Raw genomic sequence first — 26,402 nt, 5'->3', positions numbered from 1 at the left:
CTGGTCCTGGACTTCTGTTTGCAGGAAGGTTTTTAACCACAGGTTCAATTTCATTACTTGTGATTGGTCAGTTCATGTTTTCTATTTCATCCTGGTTCAGTCTTGGCAGGTTATAGCTTTCTAAGAATTTGTCCATTTCTTCCAGGTTGTCTGTTTTATTGGCATAGAGTTGCTTGTAGTAGTCTCTTAGGATGCTTTGTATTTGTGCGGTATCTGTTGTAACTTCTCCTGTTTCATTTCTAATTTTTTTGATTTGAGTCCTTTCCCTCTTTTTCTTGATGAGTCTGGCTAATGGTTTATCAATTTTGTTTATCTTCTTAAGGAACCAGGTTTTAGTTTTATGATCTTTGCTATTTTCTTTGTTTCTATTTCATTTATTTCTGCTCTGATCTTTATGGTTTCTTTCCTTCTACTAACTTTGGGTTTTGTTTGTTCTACCTTCTCTAGTTCCATTAGGTGTAAGGTTAGATTGTTTATTTGAAATTTTTCTTGTTTCTTGAGATAGGATTGTATTGCTATAAACTTCCTTCTTAGAACGGCTTTTGCTGCATCCCAGAGGTTTTGGATTGTCGTGTTTTCATTGTCATTTGTCTCTAGGTATTTTTTGATTTCCTCTTTGATTTCTTCAGTGATCTCTTGGCTATTTAGTAACGTATTGTTTAGCCTCCATGCGTTTTTGGTTTTTTTACTCTTTTCCCCCTGTAATTGATTTCTAATCTCATAGCGTTGTGGTGGGAAAAGACGCTTGATATGATTTCAATTTTCTTAAATTTACTGAGGCTTGATTTGTGACCCAAGATGTGATCTATTCTGGAGAATGTTCCATGTGCACTTGAGAAGAAAATGTAATCTGTTGTTTTCAGATGGAATGTCCTATAAATATCAATTAAATCTATCTGGTCTACTGTGTCATTTAAAGCTTGTGTTTCCTTATTAATTTTCTGTCTGGATGACCTGTCCATTGGTGCAAGTGAGGTGTTAAAGTTCCCCACTATTGTGTTACTGTCCATTTCCTCCTTCATAGCTGTTAGCATTTGCCTTATGTACTGAGGTGCTCCTATGTTGGGTGCGTATGTATTTATAATTGTTATATCTTCTTCTTGGATTGATCCCTTGATCATTACATAGTGTCCTTCCTTGTCTCTTGTAACATTCTTTATTTTAATGTCTATTTTATCTGATATGCGAATTGCTACTCCAGCTTTCTTTTGATTTCCGTTTGCATGGAATATGTTTTTCCATCCCCTCACTTTCAGTCTGTATGTGTCCTTAGGTTTGAAGTAGGTGTCTTGTAGACAGCATATATATGGGTTTTGTTTTTATATCCATTCAGCAAGCCTGTGTCTTTTGGTTGAAGCATTTAATCTGTTTACGTTTAAGGAAATTATCGATATGTATGTTCCTATTACCATTTTCTTAATTGTTTTGGGTTTGTTTTTGTAGGTCTTTTTCTTTTCTTGTGTTTCCTGCCTAGAGAAGTTCCTTTAGCATTTGTTGTAGAGCTAGTTTGGTGGTGCTGAATTCTCTTAGCTTTTGCTTGTCTGTAAAGCTTTTGATTTCTCTGTCAAATCTGAATGAGATCCTTGCTGGGTAGAGTGATCTTGGTTGTAGTTTCTTCCCTTTCATCACTTTAAATATATTGTGCCAGTCCCTTCTGGCTTGTAGAGTTTCTGTTGAGAAATCAATCAGCTGTTAACCTTATGGGAGTTCCCTTGCATGTTATTTGTTGTTTTTCCCTTGTTGCTTTTAATAATTTTTCTTTGTCTTTAATTTTTGTCAATTTGATTACTATGTGTCTCAGCATGTTTCTCCTTGGGTTTATCCTGCCTGGGACTCTGCACTTCCTGTACTTGAGTGGCTATTTCTTTTCCCATGTTAGGGAAATTTTCTACTATAATCTCTAAATGTTTTCTCGGGTCGTTTCTCTCTGTCTTCTCCTCTGGGACCCCTATAATGCGAATGTCGCTGTGTTTAATGTTATCCTAGAGGTCCCTTAGGCTGTCTTCATTTCTTTTCTTTCTTTTTTCTTTATTCTGTTCTGTGACAGTGAATTCCACCATTCTGTCTTCCAGGTCAGTTATCCGTTCTTCTGCCTCAGTTATTCTGCTATTGATTCCTTCTAGTGTATTTTTGATTTCAGTCACTGTATTATTCATCTGTGTTTGTTTGTCCTTTAATTCTTCTAGGTGTTTGTTCTTTAATTCTTGTAGGTCTTTGTTAAACATTTCTTGCATCTTCTCAATCTTTGCCTCCACTTCTTTTCTGAGGTCCTGGATCATTTTCACTATCATTATTCTGACTTCTTTTTCTGGAAGGTTGCCTATCTCCACTTCATTTAGTTGTTTTTCTGGGGTTATATCTTGTTCCTTCATCTGGTACATAGCCCTCTGCCTTTTCATTTTGTCTCTCTTTCTGTGAATGTGGTTTTTGTTCCACAGGCTGCAGGATTGTAGTTCTTCTTGCTTCTGCTATTTGCCCTGTGGTGGATGAGGCTGTCTAAGAGGCTTGTGCAAGCTTCCTGATGGGAGGGACTGGTGGTGGGTAGAGCTGGGTGTTGCTCTGGTGGGCAGAGCTCAGTAAAACTTTAATCTGCTTGTCTGCTGATTTGTGGGGCTGAGTTCCCTCCCTGTTGGTTGTTTGGCCTGAGGTGACTCAGCACTGGAGCCTACCCGGCTCTTTGGTGGGGCTAATGGTGGACTCTGGGAGGGCTCACGCCAAGGAGTACTCCCCAGAACTTCTGCTGCCAGTGTCCTTGTCCCCATGGTGAGCCACAGCCACCCCCCGCCTCTGCAGGAGACCCTCCAACACTAGCAGGTAGGTCTGGTTCAGTCTCCCCTGGGGTCACTGCTCCTTCCTCTGGGTCCCGATGCACACATTACTTTATGTGGGCCCTCTAAGAGTGGAGTCTCTGTTTCCCCCAGTCCTGTCGAAGTCCTGCAATCAAATCCCACCAGCCTTCAAAGTCTGATGCTCTGGAAATTCCTCCTCCCGTTTCCAGACCCCCAGGTTGGGAAGCCTGACGTGGGGCTCAGAACCTTCACTCCAGTGGGAGGACTTCTGTGGTATAATTGTTCTCCAATCTGTGAGTCACCCACCCAGCGGTTACGGGATTTGATTTTATTGTGATTGCGCCTCTCCTACCGTTTCATTGTGGCTTCTCCTTTGTCTTTGGATGTGGGGTATCTTTTTTGGTGAGTTCCAGTGTCTTCCTGTCAATGATTGTTGAGCCATTGTGATTCCGGTGCCCTCGCAGAGGGAGTGAGCGCACGTCCTTGTACTCTGCTATCTTGAACCAATCTCCTCAATGCATTTTTTTTTATTAACTAAAGTCCATTATTTTATTCAGACTTCCTCAGTTTTTCCCTAATGTCCTTTTTCTGTTCCAAGATCCCAGCTAGGATCCCATGTGACATTTTGTTGTCATGTCCCCTCATGCTCCTCTTGGTTGTGACAGTTTCTCAGACTTTGTGACTTTCTCAGTCTGGGGAGTGCTTCTCAGGTACTCGTCAGGTAGAGTGTCCCTCAGTTTGTGTGGGTCTGGTGTTTTTTGCATGATTAGAGTGGAGTTGCGGGTTTTTCAAAGGAGGACTACAGAGGAAAGTGCCGTTTGCATGACATCATATGAAGGGGTTTGTTAAAGAAAAATTCAATGACACCTGTTAGAGATGGTCAGGCAGACTTTATTCAAAAATCATCTCCATAGGTATGAGGGCCATCACAATGGGATTTTGCACCAGGGGAGAGGGTAGGCTCAACTCCGACTGCAGCATGGATATGTGGGTGTTTATAGACAAGGAGCAGGGTGGGGGTCTGGGGTGGGAAATGACTAAGAGGAAACATCAGGGAGATTGCGGCCAAACCGACCTCACAAGATTCTTGCTGAAGACAGGCCAGGGTGATCGGATGTCACCTGGGGGCTGGTGGAGGATGAGGAATGACCCGATAGCACGGTGGGGATGAGGGTGGTTCTCGTTAAACTGACTTATTAGCAGGGTTATTGCTAAAATGAGATTTTACAAGGAAGGGCACAGATGGGCCTGGGGAGAAGATTCAGGAGCCTGAGTGAAGTTTGATCAGGCGGAGAATCTTTGTCGGCACAGGCTCTGGACATGACCGTTGACCCTGATCACCGGCTGAGGTCATGCTGGCCACACTTCTCTCTCGTGAGATTACCGCTCCACTGCCCTCCCCAGCACAGCCTGCTCTTTGGAGGGGAGTCTCTGTGCACAGCCCACAAGAGGACGAGTGGGTGCTCATGTGTCACCTCCTTGGGAGTGGAGCAGGTGCATAAGTGTTTTTGGAGTTTTTCTGCCCAGAAATTTGTCTGTTAGGCCCTTTTCATACACCACCTTATCTCCTGTCATTGTCACAGTTGTGAGGTTGATATTATCTCCCATTTTCCAGATGTGGAAACAGAGACTCAGTGAAGTTGACCTACCTCCCCAGGCTCACCCAGATTTTAAGTGGCAGTCTGGGAGCTTGAATTTGAGTGTTCTCAGAGCCAGCTCTCTTAAGTACTCAGTTCTCTGTCTGCATGGCCGTTTAGTTACTCCACTGAAGCTATGTCATCAAGAATTAACTTATTCCCTGGGCCGCTTAAGCCCTTCTCTTAGGCAGGGTAAGGCTCATGGGGTCGGTGGAGGACGTTCTTTAGCTCTGTGTGGTCAGCCCGCTCATTAAGTCCACTCTGAGGACTTCAGGAAGCAAATCCTATATCATACGGTCAAAGTTGGACTAGGCTCAAACTAGATTTCCATATGGGGCACATTCTGTTATGCAAGGAAGGCTGTGTTCTTCCTATCATCTATCTATCTATCTTACTGAAGAAAAAAAACTCCTTTTTGGTTAATTGGCATGATTTAAAGAAGAAAGGTTGGGCTTCCCTGGTGGCGCAGTGGTTGAGAGTCCGCCTGCCGATGCAGGGGACACGGGTTCGTGCCCCAGTCCGGGAGGATCCCACATGCCGTGGAGCGGCTGGGCCCGTGAGCCACGGCCGCTGAGCCTGCGCATCCGGAGCCTGTGCTCCACAACGGGAGAGGCCACAACAGTGAGAGGCCTGCATACCGCCAAAAAAATAATAATAATAAAATAAAAATAAATAAATAAAGAAGAAAGGTTAATATCTATTCAGGTTAATATCTATTCATTCTTAGCAGCACTGGGTCCATCCTTGATTTCAGTTGAGCGAGGTTGTTTCGTGATAACAGGTATTGTGCTGTCATTCTGGGAAAGCCAGTGGGGAGCTGAGAGTGATTTCACGGGTCACTGGCAGCTCGAGCCTGTAGTCAGTAGTCAGAACGAGTGGACTGCACGTTGGTTTTTCTGATCTCTACATAACATGCAGAACAGGTCTGTATAATGGGCCGTTTGTTTCGTGGATTGTCAGTTTTTTCTCTCCCCGCCTGTTCAGAGTGTTTAGGATATGTCGGTGCAAAGGGCATCGTGCTGAAAATACGACGGCCACGCTCTTTCGCGTTTTTAAAGAAACAGCTCCAATTGCAATTCGTTTCACCATGACCCTGGCTAAATCTAACTGACAGGTGCTGCAAAGTGTTTAGCTGGACGACAAACCCAACTGAGATCAAAGGACTCCCCTTCCCCGCCCCTGCTCCAACAGTTTAGAGCAGTTAAGCTGCTTTGGGCACCTGACAGCCAGCATCGTCCCCTGGCGGGGGTGTCCTCTGTAAAGGAGAGCAGAAAGCAAAGTGGTGTGAATGACTCAAAAAGTGTCAGCTGCTGGTTGGAACGTGTGAGTCACAGAGCGGGAAGGTCCTACCCATTTGCTTCTGGCTTGTTAACCCCCGGACATGATCATATTAGTCAGTGCTTAAATCAGAAAGTCAGAAAGCTACATGATTTTTGCGATGAGTTCAGGAGGTGGGCTGAGGTCCATGGTGAGGGGACAACACTGCTTCTGGAGGAGCCCACACTCTAGTTTCTGTTGCTTGTTTCATTTTTAAGTTGGAAGTTGAGGAGAAGGATGCACTGTTGCTTGGCCAGCAGCCTGCAGTGTCTGGGTGCCATTCAAGGAGGGTAACTGGGTCCCCGCCTGCACTCTGTCTGTCTCGGTAGGCGTGCGATGGGGGGTACGGAGCTCCCGCCGTGGGAGGAGTTACTGGTGGGCGTGCACAGCACTGGCAGGACCCGGATGGAGGCCCAGGAGACGTCGCTGCGGCAGGGGAGGGGTGGGGTCTCCACGCTGCTGTGCTGGGGCCCTCCGCTCCCTCGGCCTTCCAGTCTGCAGGGCAAGGGGGGGGGCTGCATCTCGGGAGCACCTTGTGTCCCATGGCTGCCCGCCCACCGGAGGAGGCCTCACCTCCTCTGCCATGTGTCTAGTCTCACCCGTTGTGCTTCCTGATAGCAGCCGGGGACGGAGCCTCAGGGGTCCTGGCTTCTCCGTGGTGCAGAGGCCTCCCTGCGAGGAGCTAGTGGTGCCCAGTTAGCAGCAGAAGTCGCAGTGCAGTGTCCACCAGGCGTCACACCTGCAGCCCTGACAGCGGGGCTTCCGGGGGACATGTATGGGGTGGGGATGACGGCGGGATTTCCGAGCCAGTCCTCGGCGTGTAAAGATGGAGGCTGGGTCCCCAGGCCCTCCATCCAGGCTCAGGTGAGAGCTTCTGCAGACTGCCCACCCTCCCGGGGTGTGTTAGCCGTCACGATTAGGGCCAGGATGGAAATGGCAACCAAGAGGCAGGCTGGCGGGTCAGGGGTCAGGGAGAAGGTAAGCAGGAGAGGAAGCCATCTCCCACCTTGGTCCTGAAATCTGAGCCTCTAGGAAGTGGCTCTCAACAGGGGTGATTTTGCCCCCATAGGGGATATTTGGCAACGTCCTGGACACATTTTTGGTTGTCATACCTGGGAGGGAGGAGGGGTATGGTAGCTACTGGCATCTAGTGGGTAGAGCCCAGTGCTAATCACCCCACGCTGCACAGAACAGCCCTACAACAAAGAATAATCCGGCCCCAGGTGTCAGTAGTGCCAACGTGGACACCCTGCTCTAAGGGACCAAAGAGTCGGCGGGGGGGGGGGGGGGGGGCGTATCATTTCACTCGAGGACTTAATAGATGTGGCCAGTGGGCTTCGGGCAGCATGGGCATTTGACCCCAGAGCTCTTTATGTGGCACAAGAGTCGTTTGAGGATCTTTCTCTGGGTGAGCCAGGAGCATCCTGGGAACACTGCTTGTTACGTGATGTTCTCCTTATTCACCGCTATCCAAGAGTGCGTGGGCTTTTTGAAAACCCTCTGGGAGTGAGCAGAAAATCAGGCCCTTTTTTGGAAGTGCTAGACGATAAAGGGGAGAAATCTATATTCTGAAATGAATATTCTTACCAGCTTGGGTTTATGGATAAGGGTCTGGGTAGCAATACTCCCTGGGTTCCCTGCCTCTGTGTGTGTGTGTGTGTGTGTGTGTGTGTGTGTGTGTGTGAGAGAGAGAGAGAGAGAGGGAGAGAGAGAGAGAGAGAGAGAGAGAGAGAGAGAGAGCCTCTGAGCGGTGATAGGGTGGCAGTGTGCACTGGCATATCCTGTTGTTATGATGATGAGGTAAAGACTTTCTCCTCCCTGAGGCTCTGGAGTTCTGGGAAATGGCTCTGAGGTTCATCTTCTGTTTTGCATCGGCGTCTCCTGCTGGGCGCCGACAGCATGCAGGGCCTCCCCACTGACCAGCCAGCGTCTGCGTCAGGCCAGCTCGGGTTTGCCCACGCCACCCCCTCAGTGTCCCTGCTCCCCACATTCCCTCCTCAACAGGTTGATGGGACAGCTGGACTTGCAAGTGGCTTGGCAGGAGGGAATAATGAACCAGAGGCAGCAACGGCATGGCCGGGGCAGGGCCCTCTGTCTTCTCGTTTCCTGGACTCCTGAGAATTATTTTTTGTGGCCTGAGAGGCAAACACACACACACACACACACAGACACACACACAGACACACACACACACACACACACACACACACACCAGAGTGGTGGACCATGCCACGTTTCCCTCTGTCTGTGTAGGAAGGCCGCAGGAATGCCCGCTCTTTGTGGAGTGTGGTCCATACATGTGTGCATTTCTCTTTGCAGGGCACGTCACCATCACCAACTACTTGTTGAACTATTTCCCCGGTCTTGACCTTGAAAGGAGGAACGTGTTTGGGTTCACGGCCCTGATGAAAGCCGCCATGCAGGGCCGAACGGAGTGCATCCGAGCCCTGATGCTAGCAGGTACGTCCCCACCTGTCCCATGCAGTCCCAGGATCCCGGGAAATGCTGAGTTGGCTCTTTTAAAGATATGTGTTGAAGGAATGAACCCCCCCCCCCCATAGAAACCAAGCCTAGTGGATGCAGCAAAGAAACGTTTCTTTGTTGAGATGTATGGCTGTCATCCGAGCTGAAACAAAAACAGAAGCTCCGGCCCGCTCCGCGGCGCGCATGCTCCGTGCGGGGCTGCTCCAGCTACACGGGGTAATGAGCGCGGGGCGGAGGGGGCTGGCCGAGCCGCGCTTGCTGGGGCCCGGGGCTTGGCGGCGGCCCTGGGGCGCTGAGCGCGGCTGCTGAAGAGGCGGCGGCGAAGGTGGTGGTGGCCAGCACTGTGCGCGCCAGTGTGGCTCTCTCGCCCGACGCGCGCGCCCGGTCTGTCCCCAGGGCCCTCTGGAGGTGACTCGGGTGGGCCGGGCAGGGCGGCGTTGCCGGTTGGGAGGGCGGAGATGAGGCGATGAGGAGACAAGCCGCCGCCGCCGTAGCGGAAGTTCGAGCAGGGGAGAGGCCAGCTGTACCCCTGCCGGGTTGCGAACCCAGACAGAGGAGGAGGAGCCGCCCGAGAAGCAGGCCAGCGCCGCGGGGAAAGGAGGCCGCCCGGGTTCACGGGCCGCAGCGCCTCCTCTGCGGACGCTGCACTAGGCGACGCCGCGGAGCCGAGGAAGCCGCCCCCGGAGCCCCCGCCCGCCCGCCCGCCGGCGCCGTCTCCGCCTCCGAGCCACCTCGGCCGTAGCCGCGGCCCGGGCAGGAGGCGGCGGCGGCCGGCGAGGCGAGGCGGCCCACGCCCTGCCTGTCAGGCCACCGGCCCGGCCCGTTTCGGCCCGCGGGCCGCCCCCGCTACGGAGGCGCCGCAGCCGTACGAGTTCGCCAGCGAAGAGAACAGTCCGGAATGGCGGGGACTGTTGGTCTCGGCCCTGCGGAAGGTTCAGGAGCAAGTACATCCCAGTCTCTCAGCTACTGAAGAGTCTCTCTATTATATTGAAGAGCTGATTTTTCAGCTGCTTAATAAGTTATGCATGGCCCAACCAAGGACTGTTGAAGATGTGGAGGAACGAGTTCAAAAGACCTTTCCTCATCCAGTGGATAAATGGGCTATTGCTGATGCATAGTCTGCCATAGAGAAACGAAAACGAAGAAATCCTCTTACTGCCTGTGGACAAAATCCATCCTTCATTGAAGGAAGTTTTAGGGTACGAAGTGGACTACCATGTGTCCCTGTATATTGTGGCTGTACTAGAGTATATCTCAGCTGATATTTTGAAATTGGCTGATAATTATGTATTTAATATCCGACATTATGAAATATCCCAACAGGACATTAAAGTGTCAATGTATGCAGATAAGGTTTTTTTTGTTTGTTTGTTTGTTTTTGTTTTGGTTTTTTTTGCAGTACGCGGGCCTCTCACTGTTGTGGCCTCTCCCGTTGCGGAGCACAGGCTTCGGACGCGCAGGCCCAGCGGCCATGGCTCACGGGCCCAGCTGCTCCGCGGCATGTGGGATCTTCCCGGACCGGGGCACGAACCCGTGTCCCCTGCATCAGCAGGCGGACTCTCAACCACTGCGCCACCAGGGAAGCCCTGCAGATAAGGTTTTGATGGACATGTTTGATCAGGATGACATAGGCTTGGTTTCTCTTTGTGAAGATGAACCTAGTTCTTCAGGTGAATTAAACTACTATGACCTTGTCAGAACTGAAATTGCAGAAGAAAGACAGTATCTACGGGAACTAAATATGATCATAAAAGTGTTTTGAGAAGCTTTTATTTCTGACAGAAAGCTGTCTAAACTTTCTGATATTGAAAAGATTTTCAGTAACATTTTAGCTATCCATGAATTGACTGTGAAACTTTTAGGTTTAATTGAAGACACAGTTGAAATGACTGATGAAAGCAGCCCTCATCCCTTAGCTGGAAGCTGTTTTGAAGATTTGGCAGAGGAACAAGCATTTGATCCTTATGAAACATTATCACAGGATATTCTTTCACCAAAATTTAATGAACATTTCAGTAAGTTGATGGCCAGACCTGCAGTGGCTCTGCACTTTCAGTCCATTGCTGATGGTTTTAAAGAGGCAGTTCGTTATGTCCTTCCACGCCTTATGCTGGTGCCAGTATATCATTGTTGGCACTATTTTGAATTATTAAAGCAATTGAAAGCATGTAGTGAAGAGTATGAAGACAGAGAATGTTTGAACCAAGCTGATACTGCTCTCATGAAGCTCCAAGGTAGTGTAGACCGAATTTACAAGCAGTATTCACCTAGACGCTGACCTGGGGATCCTGTTTGCCCTTTTTATAATCGTCAATTAAGAAGCAAGCACCTGGCTATTAAAAAAATGAATGAAATTCAGAAAAACATAGATGGATGGGAAGGCAAAGATATTGGACAGTGTTGTAATGAATTTAGTATGGAAGGCCCATTGACAAGAATTGGTGCTAAACATGAACGGCATATTTTTCTCTTTGATGGCTTAATGATTAGCCACAAACCCAGTCACAGCCAGTCACACCTTCCAGGATACAGTAGTACAGAATACAGATTAAAAGAAAAATTTGTCATGAGGAAAATACAAATATGTGATAAAGAAGATACTTGTGAGTGCAAACATGCTTTTGAATTAGTATCCAAAGATGAAAACAGCATAATATTTGCTGCTAAGTTTGCTGAAGAGAAAAATAACTGGATGGCAGCACTTATTTCTCTTCATTATCATAGTACTCTACATCGAATGCTAGATTCAGTATTATTACTATTATTTTTTTGCGGTACGCGGGCCTCTCACTGCTGTGGCCTCTCCTGTTGCGGAGCACAGGCTCCGGACGCGCAGGCTTAGCAGCCATGGCCCACAGGCCCAGCCGCTCCGCGGCATGTGGGATCTTCCCAGACCGGGGCACGAACCCGTGTCCCCTGCATCGGCAGGAGGACTCTCAACCACTGCGCCACCAGGGAAGCCCTAGATTCAGTATTATTGAAGGAAGAAAATGAGCAACCACTTAGATTACCGAGTCCTGAAGTGTATCGTTTTGTGGTAAAAGACTCTGAGGAAAACATTGTTTTTGAAGACAACTTGCAAAGTAGAAGTGGAATCCCCATTATTAAAGGAGGAACTGTGGTGAAATTAATTGAAAGGTTAACACATCACATGTATGCAGATCCCAATTTTGTTCGCACTTTTCTTACTACGTATCGTTCATTTTGTAAACCACAGGAATTGCTAAGCTTACTGATTGAACGATTTGAAATTCCAGAGCCAGAACCTAGTGAAGCAGATAAATTGGCAGTAGAGAAAGGCGAGCAGCCAATCAGTGCAGACCTTAAAAGGTTTCACAAGGAATACGTCCAGCCAGTACAACTTAGGATCTTAAATGTGTTTCGGCACAGGATTGAACACCATTTTTATGACTTTGAAAGAGACTTGGAGTTGCTTGAAAGACTAGAATCCTTCATTTCAAGTGTAAGAGGGAAAGCAATGAAGAAATGGGTAGAGTCAGTTGCTAAGATCATCAAGAGGAAGAAACAAGCTCAGGCAAATAGAATAAGCCATAATATTACCTTTGGAAGTCCACCTCCACCAATTGAATGGCATATCAGCAGACCAGGACAGTTTGAAACATTTGATCTCATGACACTTCATCCAATAGAAATTGCACATCAGCTGATACTTTTGGAATCTGATCTCTACAGGAAAGTTCAACCTTCTGAACTTGTAGGGAGTGTATGGACCAAAGAAGATAAAGAAATAAATTCTCCAAATTTATTAAAAATGATTCACCACACCACAAATCTCACTCTCTGGTTTGAAAAGTGCATTGTGGAAGCAGAAAATTTTGAGGAACGGGTGGCAGTACTAAGTAGAATTATAGAAATTCTGCAAGTTTTTCAAGATTTGAAAATTTCAGTGGTGTATTAGAGATCATCAGTGCAATAAATTCAGTATCAGTCTGTAGACTAGATCATACCTTTGAGGAAAGAAAAAGGAAAATTTTGGATGAAGCTGTGGAATTAAGTCAAGATCATTTTTAAAAATATCTAGTGAAACTTAAGTCAATCAGTCCACCTTGTGTGTCTTTTTTTGGAATATATTTAACAAATATTCTGAAGACTGAAGAAGGGAATAATGATTTTTTTAAAAAGAAAGGGAAAGATTTAATCAATTTCAGTAAGAGGAAAAATGTAGCTGAAATTACTGGAGAAATTCAGCAATATCAGAATCAGCCTTACTGTTTACGGATAGAACCAGAAATGAGGAGGTTCTTTGAAAACCTTAACCCCATGGGAAATGCTTCTGAAAACGAGTTTACAGGTTATTTGTTCAACAAGTCACTAGAAATTGAACCCTGAAACTGCAAACAGCCACCTCGATTTCCTAGGAAATCAACTTTCTCTTTAAAATCTCCTGGAATAAGGCCTAATACAGGCCGACATGGCTCTACCTCTGGTACTTTACGAGGTCATCCAACACCATTAGAAGGAGAACCACGTAAAATAAGCTTTAGTCGGATTGCTGAAACAGAGCTTGAATCAACAGTGTCAGCACCAACCTCTCCGAATACACCATCTACTCCGCCAGTATCTGCTTCTTCAGACCTTAGTGTGTTTTTAGATGTGGATCTCAACAGTTCCTGTGGAAGCAATAGCATCTTTGCTCCAGTCCTCTTGCCTCATTCAAAGTCTTTCTTTAGTTCGTGTGGTAGTTTACATAAATGAAGTGAAGGGCCACTGATTCCTCCTCCACTTCCTCCTCGAAAAAAATTTGATCATGATGCTTCAAATGCCAAGGGGACTATGAAATCTGATGATGACCCTCCTGCTATTCTGCCAAGACAGCCTCCTCCTCCAAAGGTAAAACCCAGAGTTCCTGCTCCTTCTGGTGCATTTGACGGGCCTCTGCATAGTCCACCACCGCCGCCGCCGCGAGATCCTCTTCCCGATACCCCTCCACCAGTTCCCATTCGGCCTCCAGAACGCTTTATAAACTGTGCGTTTACTCTTCAGCCACCTGCACTGGGACATCTTCATAGAGACCCAGACTGGTTCAGAGACGTTAGTACATGTCCCAATTCTCCAAACACTCCTCCTAGCACACCCTCTCCAAGGGTACCACATCGATGCTATGTGCTCAGTTCTAGTCAAAATAATCTTGCTCATCCTCAAGCGCCCCCCGTTCCACCAAGGCAGAATTCAAGCCCTCACCTGCCAAAACTGCCACCAAAGACTTACAAACGGGAGCTTTCGCACCCCCCCCCATTGTGTAGACTGCCTTTGCTAGAAAATGCAGAAACTCCTCAATGACCCTCGCTATATGTAGTCATTGACACTGGAATGGTATCTGTACAGTTTTTTTTTAATTAATTCAAAAAAGGCCTAGTATTTTAGTACTTTTAAAAAAATAATGTTCTTACAAAAATGCTACTGATCAAATAAGCTTTTAAAGATTGGAAAAATAAAAATACAGAAGTCCTTTACCATTATCCTCAGGTGATCAGTAGCATTGCCTTGTCTTGGATCCTCAGTGCTGCCCAAAGGCCAGTATAAAGAATTTATATTTGCACTGTAGACTCTGCTAAAATATGGTTTAAAGTGACATTGATGGCACTGAAAGCGGATAGTGCATTTGTGGAATTTTTCAAATTTGAGTGACAGATGACTTTTTAAGGCAGTGAATTTATACACATATAGGGGGTGTGTGGTGATACTGATTTTTAAGCCTCTTTGACCATCTTCTAGTTTTTACGTCTAGTTTTTACATTTCGGAAGATCGTGAATAACACCCACTGCTCTTAAACTCTTTAATGCCATGTCTTAAAAGCCAGAATTTTCTGCTGAAGACAAAAGTGGAAAATAGAACAAAAATAATAGAATGCACTGTGTTTATTGTTTTGTCGAAATGTAAACAGACTACCTAACCCAATCATAGAGGAGAAAAGGGCATATATCTTATACAGATGTGCCTTTTTGCAGACTATGGTGTCTTTAGCTAACGAGTTGCCTGTTGTTTTGGAAAACAAAGTTAATATGCCATACATGTACAGTTTTGTTTATATTGTACATTTAAAGATAATGCTAATAACCTATATAAATTTATGTGACTCAAGGCCTATAATACGGTCTGCTACTTTACTAATTCATAAAGCTAGAGGATAAGTTTCTTATGGCATAGGAACCAACTGCATTGCCTTCAAAACCAAGTAACTTTCTCTATAAATCTTGCGTTAACTAAAAATTTTTAAAGTATTTTTTTAGGTTGGTAATATTTAAACCAGCAGACACTTAAAGCTTTATTAAACTTTTTAATCAGAGACGTGATTAAAACTTTTATTTGCCATTTCTACTCCTTCATTCTAAGTGATGAAAAAGCGTGTTTTCCTCTTAGTGTCGTAGCAGCAGTTGTAAAGTAGCCAAAAGCCACATTGTTTATTTACTGGTCTGTGGCCTTTTACTGTGCTTTGTGTCAGAGTTCCTAACAAGATTAATAAATCACCCCAGTCTTAATTTTTAAAAGAAAAAAGAAAAAGAAAAAAAAAAAAAGCTCCTGCTTTCAGGGTGGGTTTGGAGGTCACAGCACTGGTCACCCCGTAGGCCAGCCCTCCTGTTTCCTCACCCCCTAGCCTCATCCTGCCTGCATTTTTCTTCACAAACGTGTGCTCTGGTCTTGACGCCGGCAAGATGGTCCTATTGAAGGTGGGCAGAGGGATGGCAGGGTCTACCCAGGAGCCATCCCAGGTGTCTGCTTGCTGGTGGGTGGAGTCACGTGGTCATATGATGTTGTAACTGAGCAAGGGCTCGTGTGCCTGCAGTGCAGAAAGCCATACTCTGACGGTGGTTGTTCACAGCAAAGTAAGGGTTTATTTGCAGGGCACCAAGCAAGGAGTACCGGCAGCTTAGGCTCAAAAGACCCGAACCTCCCGATGGCTTTTAGGCAACGGTTTTTAAAGATGGTGTTAGGAGAGAGGGTCATAGGTTGCCTGACCAGCTTGTTGACCTTCTGATCAGCTGGTGGTGAGGTAACAGGGTGTTGCTTCAGGAGTCTCAACCATCAACCTTTGGGTTCCAGCCGGTCTGGAATCTAGTGCTTGTGGTCAGAGAGTCACCATCCTCCACTGGGAGGGGGTCTTAGTTTCTGCAGAACAACTCAAAGATATGCACCAGACTGTCACCTATATCCCTTCAGGAGGAACTCGGAGTCCTGTGACTCTGTTGTCTTGGTCATTAACTGCTTAAGTCTGCTCTTTGGAACCCGAGGAAGGCCTAGGAGACTAAAGCCTTTTTTCTACAAACAAGAAACAGGGGACACAGATGGGCTTTTGCACCCGGGAAGGCCTCACAGGGTCCTGCTCGGTTTCAATCCCCCCTTTTCTTTGATTTGCATCAATCCTGAGGAGAACAGGAGTGGGACAAGAAAGGGATTGAAGTTTTGGGTAGAGAGGTTCATAAATTGCAGGAGTGGGACTCGGTTTTAGGGGTCTTGGTTTCTGTGTGGGGCAGTTTCTTTCTGCCTGGCATCACAGTGGAATGTTCTCAGGCGGGGCCAGCACGGCAGGCCCCCCTTTGCCCTTTTGGCCTCATCATCTTGAGGGAAGCCCCTCCTCTGAGCCTCTCTGTCCTCATCTGTGAAATGGGAGTAATGACTTCTTCCCCACCTCCCTGAGGATGAAATACATCACTTTGTAAACTCTCTGGGGCTATACATATTTAAGGAATTACTGAGCTGAATTCCTTGCGACTAATCTCTAGTTGTTTTCCCCCTCACTCTAAAACGGAATTATGATCATTGTTAGGGCGCAACCTCATTGGGTTATTCTGGCAATAAAATGAGAAAATGTGTGTGAAGCACACACCCAGGGTCAGGCGCAGAGGGAGCATCTCAAGCAGGGGGAGATGCTGTTGTCGCCATTATTTGATTTCATTATCTCAGTTTATTTTGTTTTTGTTCTTGGCACTGGGTTCAGCCGGTCTTGCTTGGCCCTACGAGCCCCCAGAGAGGCGGCATCCCCTCCAGTCTCAGTATCTTGAGGACCACGTTAAAATTCTTCCAGGCATCAGCCTGGGCTAGTAGCTCTGTTTAGACAACTTGCTTCTTTTTGTAAATAAACCTTCATTTGGGGATAATTTTAGGTGTATGGAACAGCGACAGAGATAGTAGAGAGAGCACCCACAAAGCCCCGACTCAGCACCGCCCTCCCTCCCCCGACCATGTTAGCATCTTACCGAGAGGCAGAAACTGCACAATACAAGTCACTAAAGTCCAGACTTTATCCAGATGTCACCAGTTCTTCCACAGATGGCCCCTTTCTGTTCCAGCATCCCAGCCAGGCTCCCACACTGAGTTGTCACATGTCCCCAGTCTGTTCTGGTCCCCAGAAGTTGCTCAGTCTTCATGCCTTGTCCATGACTTGGTCTTGACACCGGCCAATGAACACTGGTCCCCCAGCCTGAGCCCATCTGTCTTTTTCCTTGTGATTAGATTGGGGTTACAGGATTTGTTACAAACCTACTTTGGATTGTTTTTTTCTCCTGCTTTAGCTGAAGTGTTTTAGGGGATGCTGTAAGAAAAATAAATTCAGTAAGCGAAGACAGAGGCTTCGAAGATGAAAACCTTCTTGGAATTAAAAAAGATTCTAATTAAAATTAATCTCATTGGTTGTTCTTTTGACTCAGTGACAGTTTCATTTTTTTAAAGTGAGGTAGCCGTTTCCACAGGGTTTATCAATGACATCAGGGAGGGGCGGTTCCTCCTAATTTAATGGTGATTAGGATGCTTTTGTGTTTTGGGGGGAGCTTCGTCTGCTTTTACTGCTTCTGGATCTAGTTATAATTGAGTGTAAATTAGCAATTCACTTTTACAACCAAAAACTTTCGATGTCGAGGCATTTTCCCCAGTGAATTAATTTGAATTACAAACCCTCTTGTTTTCAGATGAATTGCCTTCTAATCAGTCTGGACCGTGCATGGGATTTGCTGTCATTTTTTCCCTGAGTCTGGTAGAGGTTTCAGGCATTTACAGATCATAGAACCTTTCAGATCTCGCGAGAGATGGGCCTGCTTGAGGGCAGTGTGTTCAATGCTAATGTGTTTTTTTTTCTTTTCCCTTAGTTATTTGGAAAACAAATTTGGCATTAGGTTTTATATACCCTACCTTTCCTGTTCCTGTCAACGTGAGCACAACCCCATCAAAGTCTAGAATAATCCACATGAGTGCAGACCTCTCGTGCCTCTGATCCTGAACTGTACCTGGTCAGAGCAGAATGGCCAATAGAACCAACTTGGAAATCAGGACCCCTGGTTTCAAATTCCAGCCCCACCACTCAGCCTCTCTATACCCAGGGCCAGTCGCCTCCTGCTATGGGCCTGTTTCTTCTGTAAAATTCGGTGAATGTCAGTAGTTACTGCAGGAGGTCATGATGTGTATTGAGTGAGTTCACACTTCACAGCTCTCAGGGGCTCGCCTGGCATGGAGGAAGCCATCAGTCATTGTTGGTTGTCATTGTTATTGGTGACTTTATGTGTTCACTGTTACGTGTTAAATGAATGAAAAACTATGGTATATTTTTCCCTTTGAAAATATCCTTGTGATCAGATACTTAAACTTTCTATGGAGGGTAACTCAGGTTTCTTAATCTTGGCACTGCTGATGTTTGGGGCCAGATAATTCTTCGTGGTCGGGCTGTCCTGTGGGTCGTAGGATGTTTAGCAGCATGCCTGGCCTCTGCACACTAGCACCCCCCAGTTGTGATGATCAAAAATATCTCCAGACATTGCCAAACGTCCCCTAGTGGGAAAGTGGCCTCTTGTTGAAAACCACTGATATAACTAATGTAAATGGGAAATGAAGTGAAAAGAAAATCTGACGCCTTTTTCAGGGAGCTTTTGAGCTGCGCTCTAAGGCTTTTATTGTTTAACTTACAGACTATTTTCATTTTTTACTATTGCCACTAAGTTACCTTATACTTTTTCCCAGGAAAGTGGGTCACATTTTCTCCTTACAGATGAGTGTGTATGTTTTAAAAGAAAAAACAATACGTGATTGAATGCCTTTCCTGGGTTTGGTACATAGCAATAGGGTACTTGTTGAAATGGTTAAACAATTTGCAACAGTATTTTAAAGTCTTCTTATTTCCGTTTGAATTTATCAATATTAAGAAGAACTAAGCCTGTAAAGATCCTAAAACCTGGGTATTTCTTTTGGATTGATGTTTACAGAATCAGGTCATCCTGTGATCATTTTAAAAGCAAAAGGCACGAGCATTACTACATATTAATAGTTAGGATAAAACTGTGTATCTCATTCTCATTTTTTCAAGTGCCGTGTTCTTCTGAACCTGAGTGTCTTTCTGCACCTGGGTTGAATTTCCAAGTTGCAGTTTCATAATACTCAATAAGAACTATTTCCTTTTGGAAATAATGAATCATTGAATTGAATGCCCCCCTAGACTGTTTAGATTTTCCAATAGTTCATAACCTGTAGGTGCATATCAGCTCTTATCTTACCTTGTTGGGCAGAACGAAATAGTGTCAGAATTACCAGAACTCAGGCTTTTAATAGAAATATAACCAAGTTCTTGGGCTTCCCTGGTGGTGCAGTGGTTAAGAATTCACCTGCCAATGCAGGGGACACGGGTTCGAGCCCTGGACCTGGAGGATCCCACATGCCGCGGAGCAACTAAGCCCGTGGGCCACAACTACTGAGCCTGTGCTCTAGAGCCCACGAGCCACAACTACTGAGCCCACGCACCACAGCTACTGAAGCCCGTGCGCCTAGAGCCCGTGCTCCCCAACAAGAGAAGCCATCGCAAGGAGCAGCCCGCGCACTGCAACGAAGAGTAGCCCCCGCTCGCTGCAACTAAAGAAAGCCCGTGCGCAGCAACGAAGACCCAGCGCAGCCAAGAATAAATAAATTAAATAAATAAATTAAATATATATATATATATATATATATATATATATATATATATATATATATATATATATATATATAACCAAGTTCTGAACAGCTGATATATTGGCTCTTTGGTTTTTGGCATCCCGAGGAGTAACGTCAGCTCTGCTGATGAGATCCCAGGGGTTGGGGATAGGGCTGCAGAGCCTTGTTAATTCAGTGGAATATTAATGCCCCCAAGTGACAGGTGTATTTAATAAATGCTCTTAGAAGCCGTATGAGGGAAGCCGTGATTATCTCTGAAGAGAAGCAGAACCTGGTGGAGGTTGGCAGGTTCCAGACTGGCTTAAGAGAGCTGGCTTTCATACCTGAGGTGTTGGTGTCATTGCTGCGGCACTTGGGGAGCAAAAACAAGCAAACAGAAGCCTTGAATCTCCCTGGGATTCTGGGCAACAAAGCAGACGGAAAGGAAGGTGTAGGAGGCTCGTTTAATGAACAGAGCAGAGGCACTCCCGCTGTACATCGTGTGCTCATCCTTGTCTTAGGCAAGCCCTGACTATGTGTTTCTGGAAAGCCGAAGGATATGATATCACCAGAGAGGTTTCTTTCTGTTTATAGAGGAAAACATGAATTTTCTGTGACTAAGTTGGAATAGTGTCAAGTTATTAGGCAGAGAAAGGGCTAAAAGTCAGGCATTTCATATCACCAAGGGCACCGTCTTAGCCTGGGCACCCACGAGAGCCAACCGTGGGGCAAGTGGTTGTTCTGGGAAGTCACCCTTGGAAGCTGGTCAGGGATAAGGAAGCCAGATCGGGAAGACTGGAAAACGAACCAGTGTGAGCTCATTAGCTGGCTACCCTGCAGGCTGTGGGCTTGAGCCCTGCTGAGACCCTCTGAAAGACTGAAATGCCTGAGGGTAGGGTGGGATCACCCGCCCCACCCCCTTCAAGGGCTCTTCCCTGTGACCCTGCATCCTGAGTATACCCCAAGTGCCCAAGATACAGGCCACAGACAGCACAGGAGGAGGCCTGTAAGGACCGGTCCACAGTGGTCTTGTGGTGACTGTCACCGGCGGAAAAAGGCGATTCCCTCGGTTCTCGTCCTCTCGAAGAGAAAGAATTCAGTCCAGAGACATAGAGCAGTTTTAAGTAGCAAGCGTTTTTTATTAAGCAAAGCAAAAGTACACTCCGGAGAGAGAGAAGGGGCGCGGGGTTGTTTGGAAACTGGAAGCAGCCCCGCGGTAGGGCTGGGGTTGTGTTTCAGAGTGGTGGAAATCCCCTGAGGTCCTGCATCATTTGACTGCCAAGCTGATCGACAGCTTTAGGTTATATAACTTCTTCCCTCTGCGCAGGCGCTTACCCACAGGCACCCGGGCAAAACCCACAGAAGGGTGATGGATGCAGAAACCGCAATGCTAATTTATTACAAACAGGCATAATGGACCCCGGGTTACTCTGAGTCACCTTTTAGGTCTTGGGATGCCTGCACCAAGCTGTGCTGGTGGTTTTATCTTGTTTGGTCTTGATAAGGCTGGAGACTTAACGGTCCTTGACCACAAAAGGGTGGCTCTCTGGGCATGTTCTAATCACCAGTGTCCAGATGGGGGAGGGAAAGATGACCCCGTCCAGGATGGGGCAGGGACCTGCTCATGTCTAACTATCTGACATGACCAGAAGGGTCTCTCGGCAGGAGGGGGACCAGATTGGGGCTCTGAAGGGTAGATAACATGGCGATGGGAGCTTATAGATAAGATAACATGGCGATGGGGGCTTATAGATAAATAGGAAAGGAAGTGACACACCCTGGGCTCTGCCTGCCTCCTGCTGGTCCCACGTACCTGGCCTTGACTGTTGGGGGAAAGCGTCCTAAGAATGAGCAACGGAAGGTAGATTGTTTTCCTTTAGTCCCTTTTAGAATGCTTTCTGCTTCCAGTAACAGAAATCCTGACTTGACGGTGGCTTAAAGAAAGCAAGTGTCTGTCTGTCTCACCTCACTGGAAGTCACCATGCAGAGCTTGGCCCTGGACTCCGTGAGGACATCACAGACCCAGGTTTCTTCCTCTTGTCCACTCAGCTCCACACGGCCCCCCAACCACCTGCCAGTGTGCTGACTGGTCACCTCATGACTGCACGATGGTCACCAGAGCTCCAGGCCTCAGATTCATCGGTCCCTTCGATCAGGGTGCAACAGCCTTCTCTTTGGGGCTCACTGACCAGCTGTAAGGGAGACTGGGAGAATGGGGAACAACAAGGCAGGTCATTGAGGTCAGAACCATAATCCTCAATGGGGTGGGGATGTGTGTGATCCCCCAGGGGACATTTTCGGTTGTCACAACTGGTGGAATGCTACTGGCATCTAGTGCACAGAGAACAGAGATGCTGTTAAAAGCCCTACAGTCCCCCAAACAAACAGTCATCTGGCCCCAAATGTCAGTATGGCCAAGTTTTGAACCTCAGGGATAGACCAGTCATGATGCATCGCCTAGAACTGAGTAGTTGCTGCCTTGAATAAATAGAGGATTCTGTACAGACAGCTCACAGCACTTAACGTGGCAGCAAATGGACTCATTGGCAGGAGCCCAGCCTTTGCACGGCTGGAGCCCTGGGCGAAACAACATGGGGTGGGGGGATGAGGATGCCGGCATCTCTGGGGCAGGCGATGGGTACTTTGGCCTTTCAGAGGTGCTCCGTATTTTCTAAAAAGATACAAGTATAGCGTGCTAATCGTCAGTACTTGCCTTTCGTGATTTAATGACTGTGCCCAGGCCTTTAATATTACCCTTAATAGTACTTTCTTAAGGAAGTGAATCCCTCGTTTATAGCATGACTCAGATTCTTGAGCTGCATTACAGTCAGAATGGCCTCCGTTCTTTACAGTGTTTGTATTTTCCAAGGTGATTTTGAAAATGAAGAGGTGCACTCAACCTTTGACAGCTGTTCCTTTAGTTTTCCATTAGCATTTGAAAAATGTCTCTTTCAAGCAGCGTTCATTAAGATTTTAATTTTTCAGTTTGCTCCTTTTTTAAGTGACGTGCAACGAATTAAGGTTTAATGTGTCATCTATTTTTTGCAATGACATTTTTACTGCCCCCTTTTCGTTTGAGTCCGTTTATAAATTGTACTGTAGCTAATGAGTTCCACCGTGATTTCCAGTTCCCAATAATTACCACTCTTCTGATATGTTCTTTAACGTGTCACAGAATTAAGAGCATTACCGGGCGAGCTCAGGTGAGCTGCGTCTGCCTCAGCCATGGGGCCACTGAGGGCTATGGGGTGGGGAAGTCGCTGAGACCCCCTGCTGCTCTCGTTCGTATTCACCAGCCATCGCGTGTCGGACACCCCGGTCTGTGTGGGATGTGAATGCAGAAACTTCTGCTGGGCCTGGTCCCTGGGTAGACTAGATAATTGCCCTACTTCCCACATTGCTTTGCCAGTGGAAATACGACTAATGGGACTTGAAATCCTGAATGATTTTTAACTGTATATTCAGCTGAGGTTGGACCAAGATTAATTGAACAGCAATCCCTGGTTAATTTCTATTTTACTACCAAGCCGAAACTTACGAACATTTCATCAAGTTGAGCTGAAGTTTAACTCTGCAATATTAAGAGGGGGCAGTGGCTGGTATGGAGGAGATTAAGGAAGTGACCAGTGTAAGGGAGACCGTGAGGATGTAGGAGATGCAGCCTCTGTCCTGCAGAAAGACAGAACCGATGGCAGATATATATTAAGAGATTTATTTTAGGGAATTGGCTCACGTGATTTGGGGGGTTGGTAAGCCTGGAATCTGTAGGACAGGCCAGTGGGCTGGAGACCTGGGCAGGAGTGGATGTTGCAGTCTTCAGGCTGAATTCTTTCTTCTCCAGGAAACTTCAACTTTTGCTCCTAAGACCTTGGACGAGGCTCACCCACATTTTGGGTGGTAATCTGGACTTAAAAGTCAACCAGTTGTGGATGCTAACCGCGCCTACAAAACAGCTTCACAGCGCACCTAGATTAGTGTTGGATTAAGTCCCTGAGTACTAGACCCTGGCCCTGTTGACACAGAAAAGTGTCACAGAGGAAGAGCCCCCCAGCAGGGTGGTGGGAAGTGCAGGCAGCTGAGGGTCAGGACCCAGGTCCGAGCACTTCTCTCTTACCAGCTTCGAGGTCTCCAGCAGTGCCCTCAGCCACTGGGACCACCATCCATTCTGTAACAAACGTTTATTAAATGCATGCCTCCTACCAGCCAGAACTATATGTGTTAAAGAAGCAAAAATGACTAAGTTTTTGCTTAAACTGCCTCTGTCCTGGAGAAGCCCACGACCCACGACCAACTAACCACCAGCACGAAAAGTGAAGGACCACACGTTTCCTGTAAGATAAGAACCATAATCGTCCCCACAAGAGATCTTGGAGGAAAAAGGGAGATGATAAATAAATAGGACACTGAATGCTTTGCCCGTGAGTTACTGTTAGTATTTTTAGAACATTCTAGTATCATCTGCCAAGTGTTACAAAGCACCTTTGTGGTCTGATTGTGTCTCCATTGCTGGGAAGCCGTGAAATCTTATTTCTATAAAAAAATTCCACGATTTAGGTGCTGAGTTTAGGGGGTTTTATTTAGGAAAGATAAACCATTAAGTGGAACACTTAAAGGTCGGTTGTGGGGCTTCCCTGGTGGCGCAGTGGTTGGGAGTCCACCTGCTGCTGCAGGGGACACGGGTTCGTGCCCCGGTCCGGGAAGATCCCACATGCCGCGGAGCGGCTGGGCCCGTGAGCCATGGCCGCTGAGCCTGCGCGTCCGGAGCCTGTGCTCCGCAACGGGAGAGGCCACAACAGTGAGAGGCCCGCGTACCGCAAAAACAAAAGGTCGGTTGTGTTACAATAGTAAACGCAAGAGCTGACGGTCAGGTGTGGGTTCATCCAGGTGGCCCAGCTCCAGGGTAGGGTCTGTTAGAAGGTTTTGGAAGTTTCGCCTTTGATCCATTTCACTGTCTTTTCGTTTTCTGCCTGTGGAAGGGAGGTCTTATTGCATCCACCCATTCCTGTTTCTACTTTGCGGTTTTCAGGGGCAGATGTCCACGCCAGGGATCCTCACCGCGGAATGTCGTCCCAGGAGTGGGCTACTTACACGGGACGGTTTGAAGCGGTCCACGTCATCCAGAGGCTGCTGGAGCGACCCTGCCCAGAGCAGTTTGGGGAAAAGTACAAGCCAGAGCTGCCGCTGGCCCCCGAGGCGGGTCCGAAGCCTGCGGGCTCCAAGAACTGCTTGCAGAGGCTCACCGCGTTTGTGCGGTCCATGCTTACCTCCCGCTTGCGCCAAGGCCTGGAGGATGGGGGCGTCCTGGACCACATGGTCAGGATGACCACGAGCCTCTACAGCCCCGCCGTGGCCGTCGTCTGCCAGACCATGTGCCCCGAGAACCCCCCCTGTGTGGGGAAAAGGCGGCTGGCGGTGCAGGAAATCCTGGCGGCACGGGGGCGACCGGACACGCAAGCCCAAGAGAGGGACAAAGCGGAGGGCGCCGAGCAGCGATTCCGGACCTCCCAGACCGCGGGGGTCTCCAGGGAGGGGGCCCCCAGAGCCAGCTCCACGCCTTCTTCCCAGCTGCCAGCTGCCCCGCGGAAGGCCAGCCTCCTGTCCCTGCAGCTGCTGCGGCGGAGCAGCGTGCGGCCGGGCGTGGTCATCCCCAAGGTGCGCATCAGCAAGGCGCCCGCGCCCGCCTTCCAGCCCGAGCGGGCCGCGAAGGGCAGCACCAAGGACAGCACCCACCTGCAGCTCCCCAAGTGGCGGTACAAGGAGGCCAAGGAGGAAAGAAGGAAGGCGGAAGAGGCAGAGAAGCAGCGGCTGGCCACGGCGCACAAGGAGAAGCGGGCACCGTCCTGGAGGAAAAGGACGTGACGGGGTGGGTGGGTGCGGGTGTCTGGGGGCGGGGGGCGGCGGGGAGAAGGACGCAGAACCTCCGCCCGGCCCTTGCCTTTTACGCACCACACGTCCCCGTGCCCGCAGGCTCCTTCGGCCCGAGAAAGCGTTTGTGTTTGTTCAGGCTGCACCCAAGAGTGAATTGGGCATAGCACGAATCGATTTGCCTAAAACCAGTTCCCCTAGCAGTCAGTACACTTAGTGGGCGTTTTACCTAAAAGTTTATCTTTAGAACCTCAGTTAAGAAATTTTTAAGACCAGTTTGTCAGAAGGGCGTTTTCTGTATAATTCTGTATTTTTAATCACAGTCAAATGTGCAGCACTTTACCAGCCCCATACAAAGACGGGGCTCTTTGTACTTAGGATGGTTTTAATGCATTTGTCTGAAGACCCTTTGTTTAAAGTACCGTTTCTAGCAATGACTACTTGTGATATCTCTATGATTTCACACAGAATTTGTGGCATTCTCCCCCCTTTTGCTGTTTGTTTGGGTCTTTGCCTTTCCATCTCATGTGGGTGCCCATGAGCACTGCATGTTCTTAATTGGATTAAGTGATGCAGAATATTTCTTTCCATTTGATGGAGACATTTACAGCAAAATGATCAAGTAAGATAGAGGAATCAGATTTCCTTGTATCTTACTTTTTAAGGTCTCTTGTCCATCCAGTGCTAAAAAATGATGAAAGCCCAGTTGTCAAAGTATGAGACTGCGTAGAGAAGCACGTATTTATTGCTAGGACTAAACTCATTTTAAGCAAGGGATTTTAGATAAACTGTATACAAAGTCTTGAACATATTGAAAAATAGATATTGACATAAGAAAAAAGTATTTAAGAAAATAGGAGCAAATCTAATAAATTAGTACTAGAAATACAAAAGTAAGGTATGTGCTCTTAGATAAATTGAATTCAGATATACTTAAAATGTCAAAAAGATGCAAAACGCATAAGGAACCCAGTGTTCTGCAGACTGCTGAAATGGGGGCAGGCGTAAATTTTTTAGAGAAACAGGGATTACAATTGAATACTTAAGCAAACATGTTTTAGGCAAATTTGCCTGGAGTGAGCTGGGTTGCTTCCTCCTCCTGACTCAATTCCAAGGAATCCCTGGTGTGGAATTACTTTCATTTTTCCTTTGATGACTGCCCCTGATCTTCAGTTTACCCTTATGCCGACTTTGTAGAATTTCCAAGATGTTGGGACTTCGGCAGAGCATGTATGTGATTTGCCCCGGGCCCTGAGCTCTCCGAGGGAGTTATCTCCAAAGCACTGAGAAATTCTAATGAATCTCTGGCCATCTGGGTTGCAGAGTCTCTCTCACATATGCACTACCAACAGCACTTTATTTAAATATTATTCTGCTCAGAAGCCATAGATTTAAAATATT

At 47.1% G+C, this 26,402-nt stretch overlaps 1 protein-coding gene and 1 pseudogene across 3 annotated transcripts in view; both read left to right on the top strand.

Annotated features, from left to right (window-relative positions):
• Window positions 1-24,995, top strand: part of ANKRD33B (ankyrin repeat domain 33B) — a gene marked incomplete at both ends in the record, with an annotated part of 87,075 nt that extends 62,080 nt beyond the window's left edge. For both annotated transcript variants that reach the window (XM_082836350.1, XM_082836349.1), the window contains 2 exons: window positions 8,063-8,203; window positions 24,163-24,995. In XM_082836350.1, coding sequence (XP_082692476.1) covers window positions 8,063-8,203; window positions 24,163-24,995 — 974 coding nt within the window. The remainder of the gene's footprint in view (window positions 1-8,062; window positions 8,204-24,162) is intronic.
• LOC309959938 (son of sevenless homolog 2-like) lies at window positions 8,354-10,621 on the top strand (annotated as a pseudogene). The gene is made up of 3 exons: window positions 8,354-8,443; window positions 8,722-9,567; window positions 9,812-10,621. The product of its transcript is annotated as a son of sevenless homolog 2-like (transcript).
• Window positions 24,996-26,402: the final 1,407 nt, after the last annotated feature.

This window comes from Leucopleurus acutus (assembly GCF_964270905.1).
Source record: "Leucopleurus acutus genome assembly, chromosome: 3".
NCBI classification, from domain to species: Eukaryota; Metazoa; Chordata; class Mammalia; order Artiodactyla; family Delphinidae; genus Leucopleurus; species Leucopleurus acutus.
The sequence above is the reverse complement of the archived record's forward strand: the minus strand, read 5'-3'. Positions and strand labels throughout refer to the sequence as shown.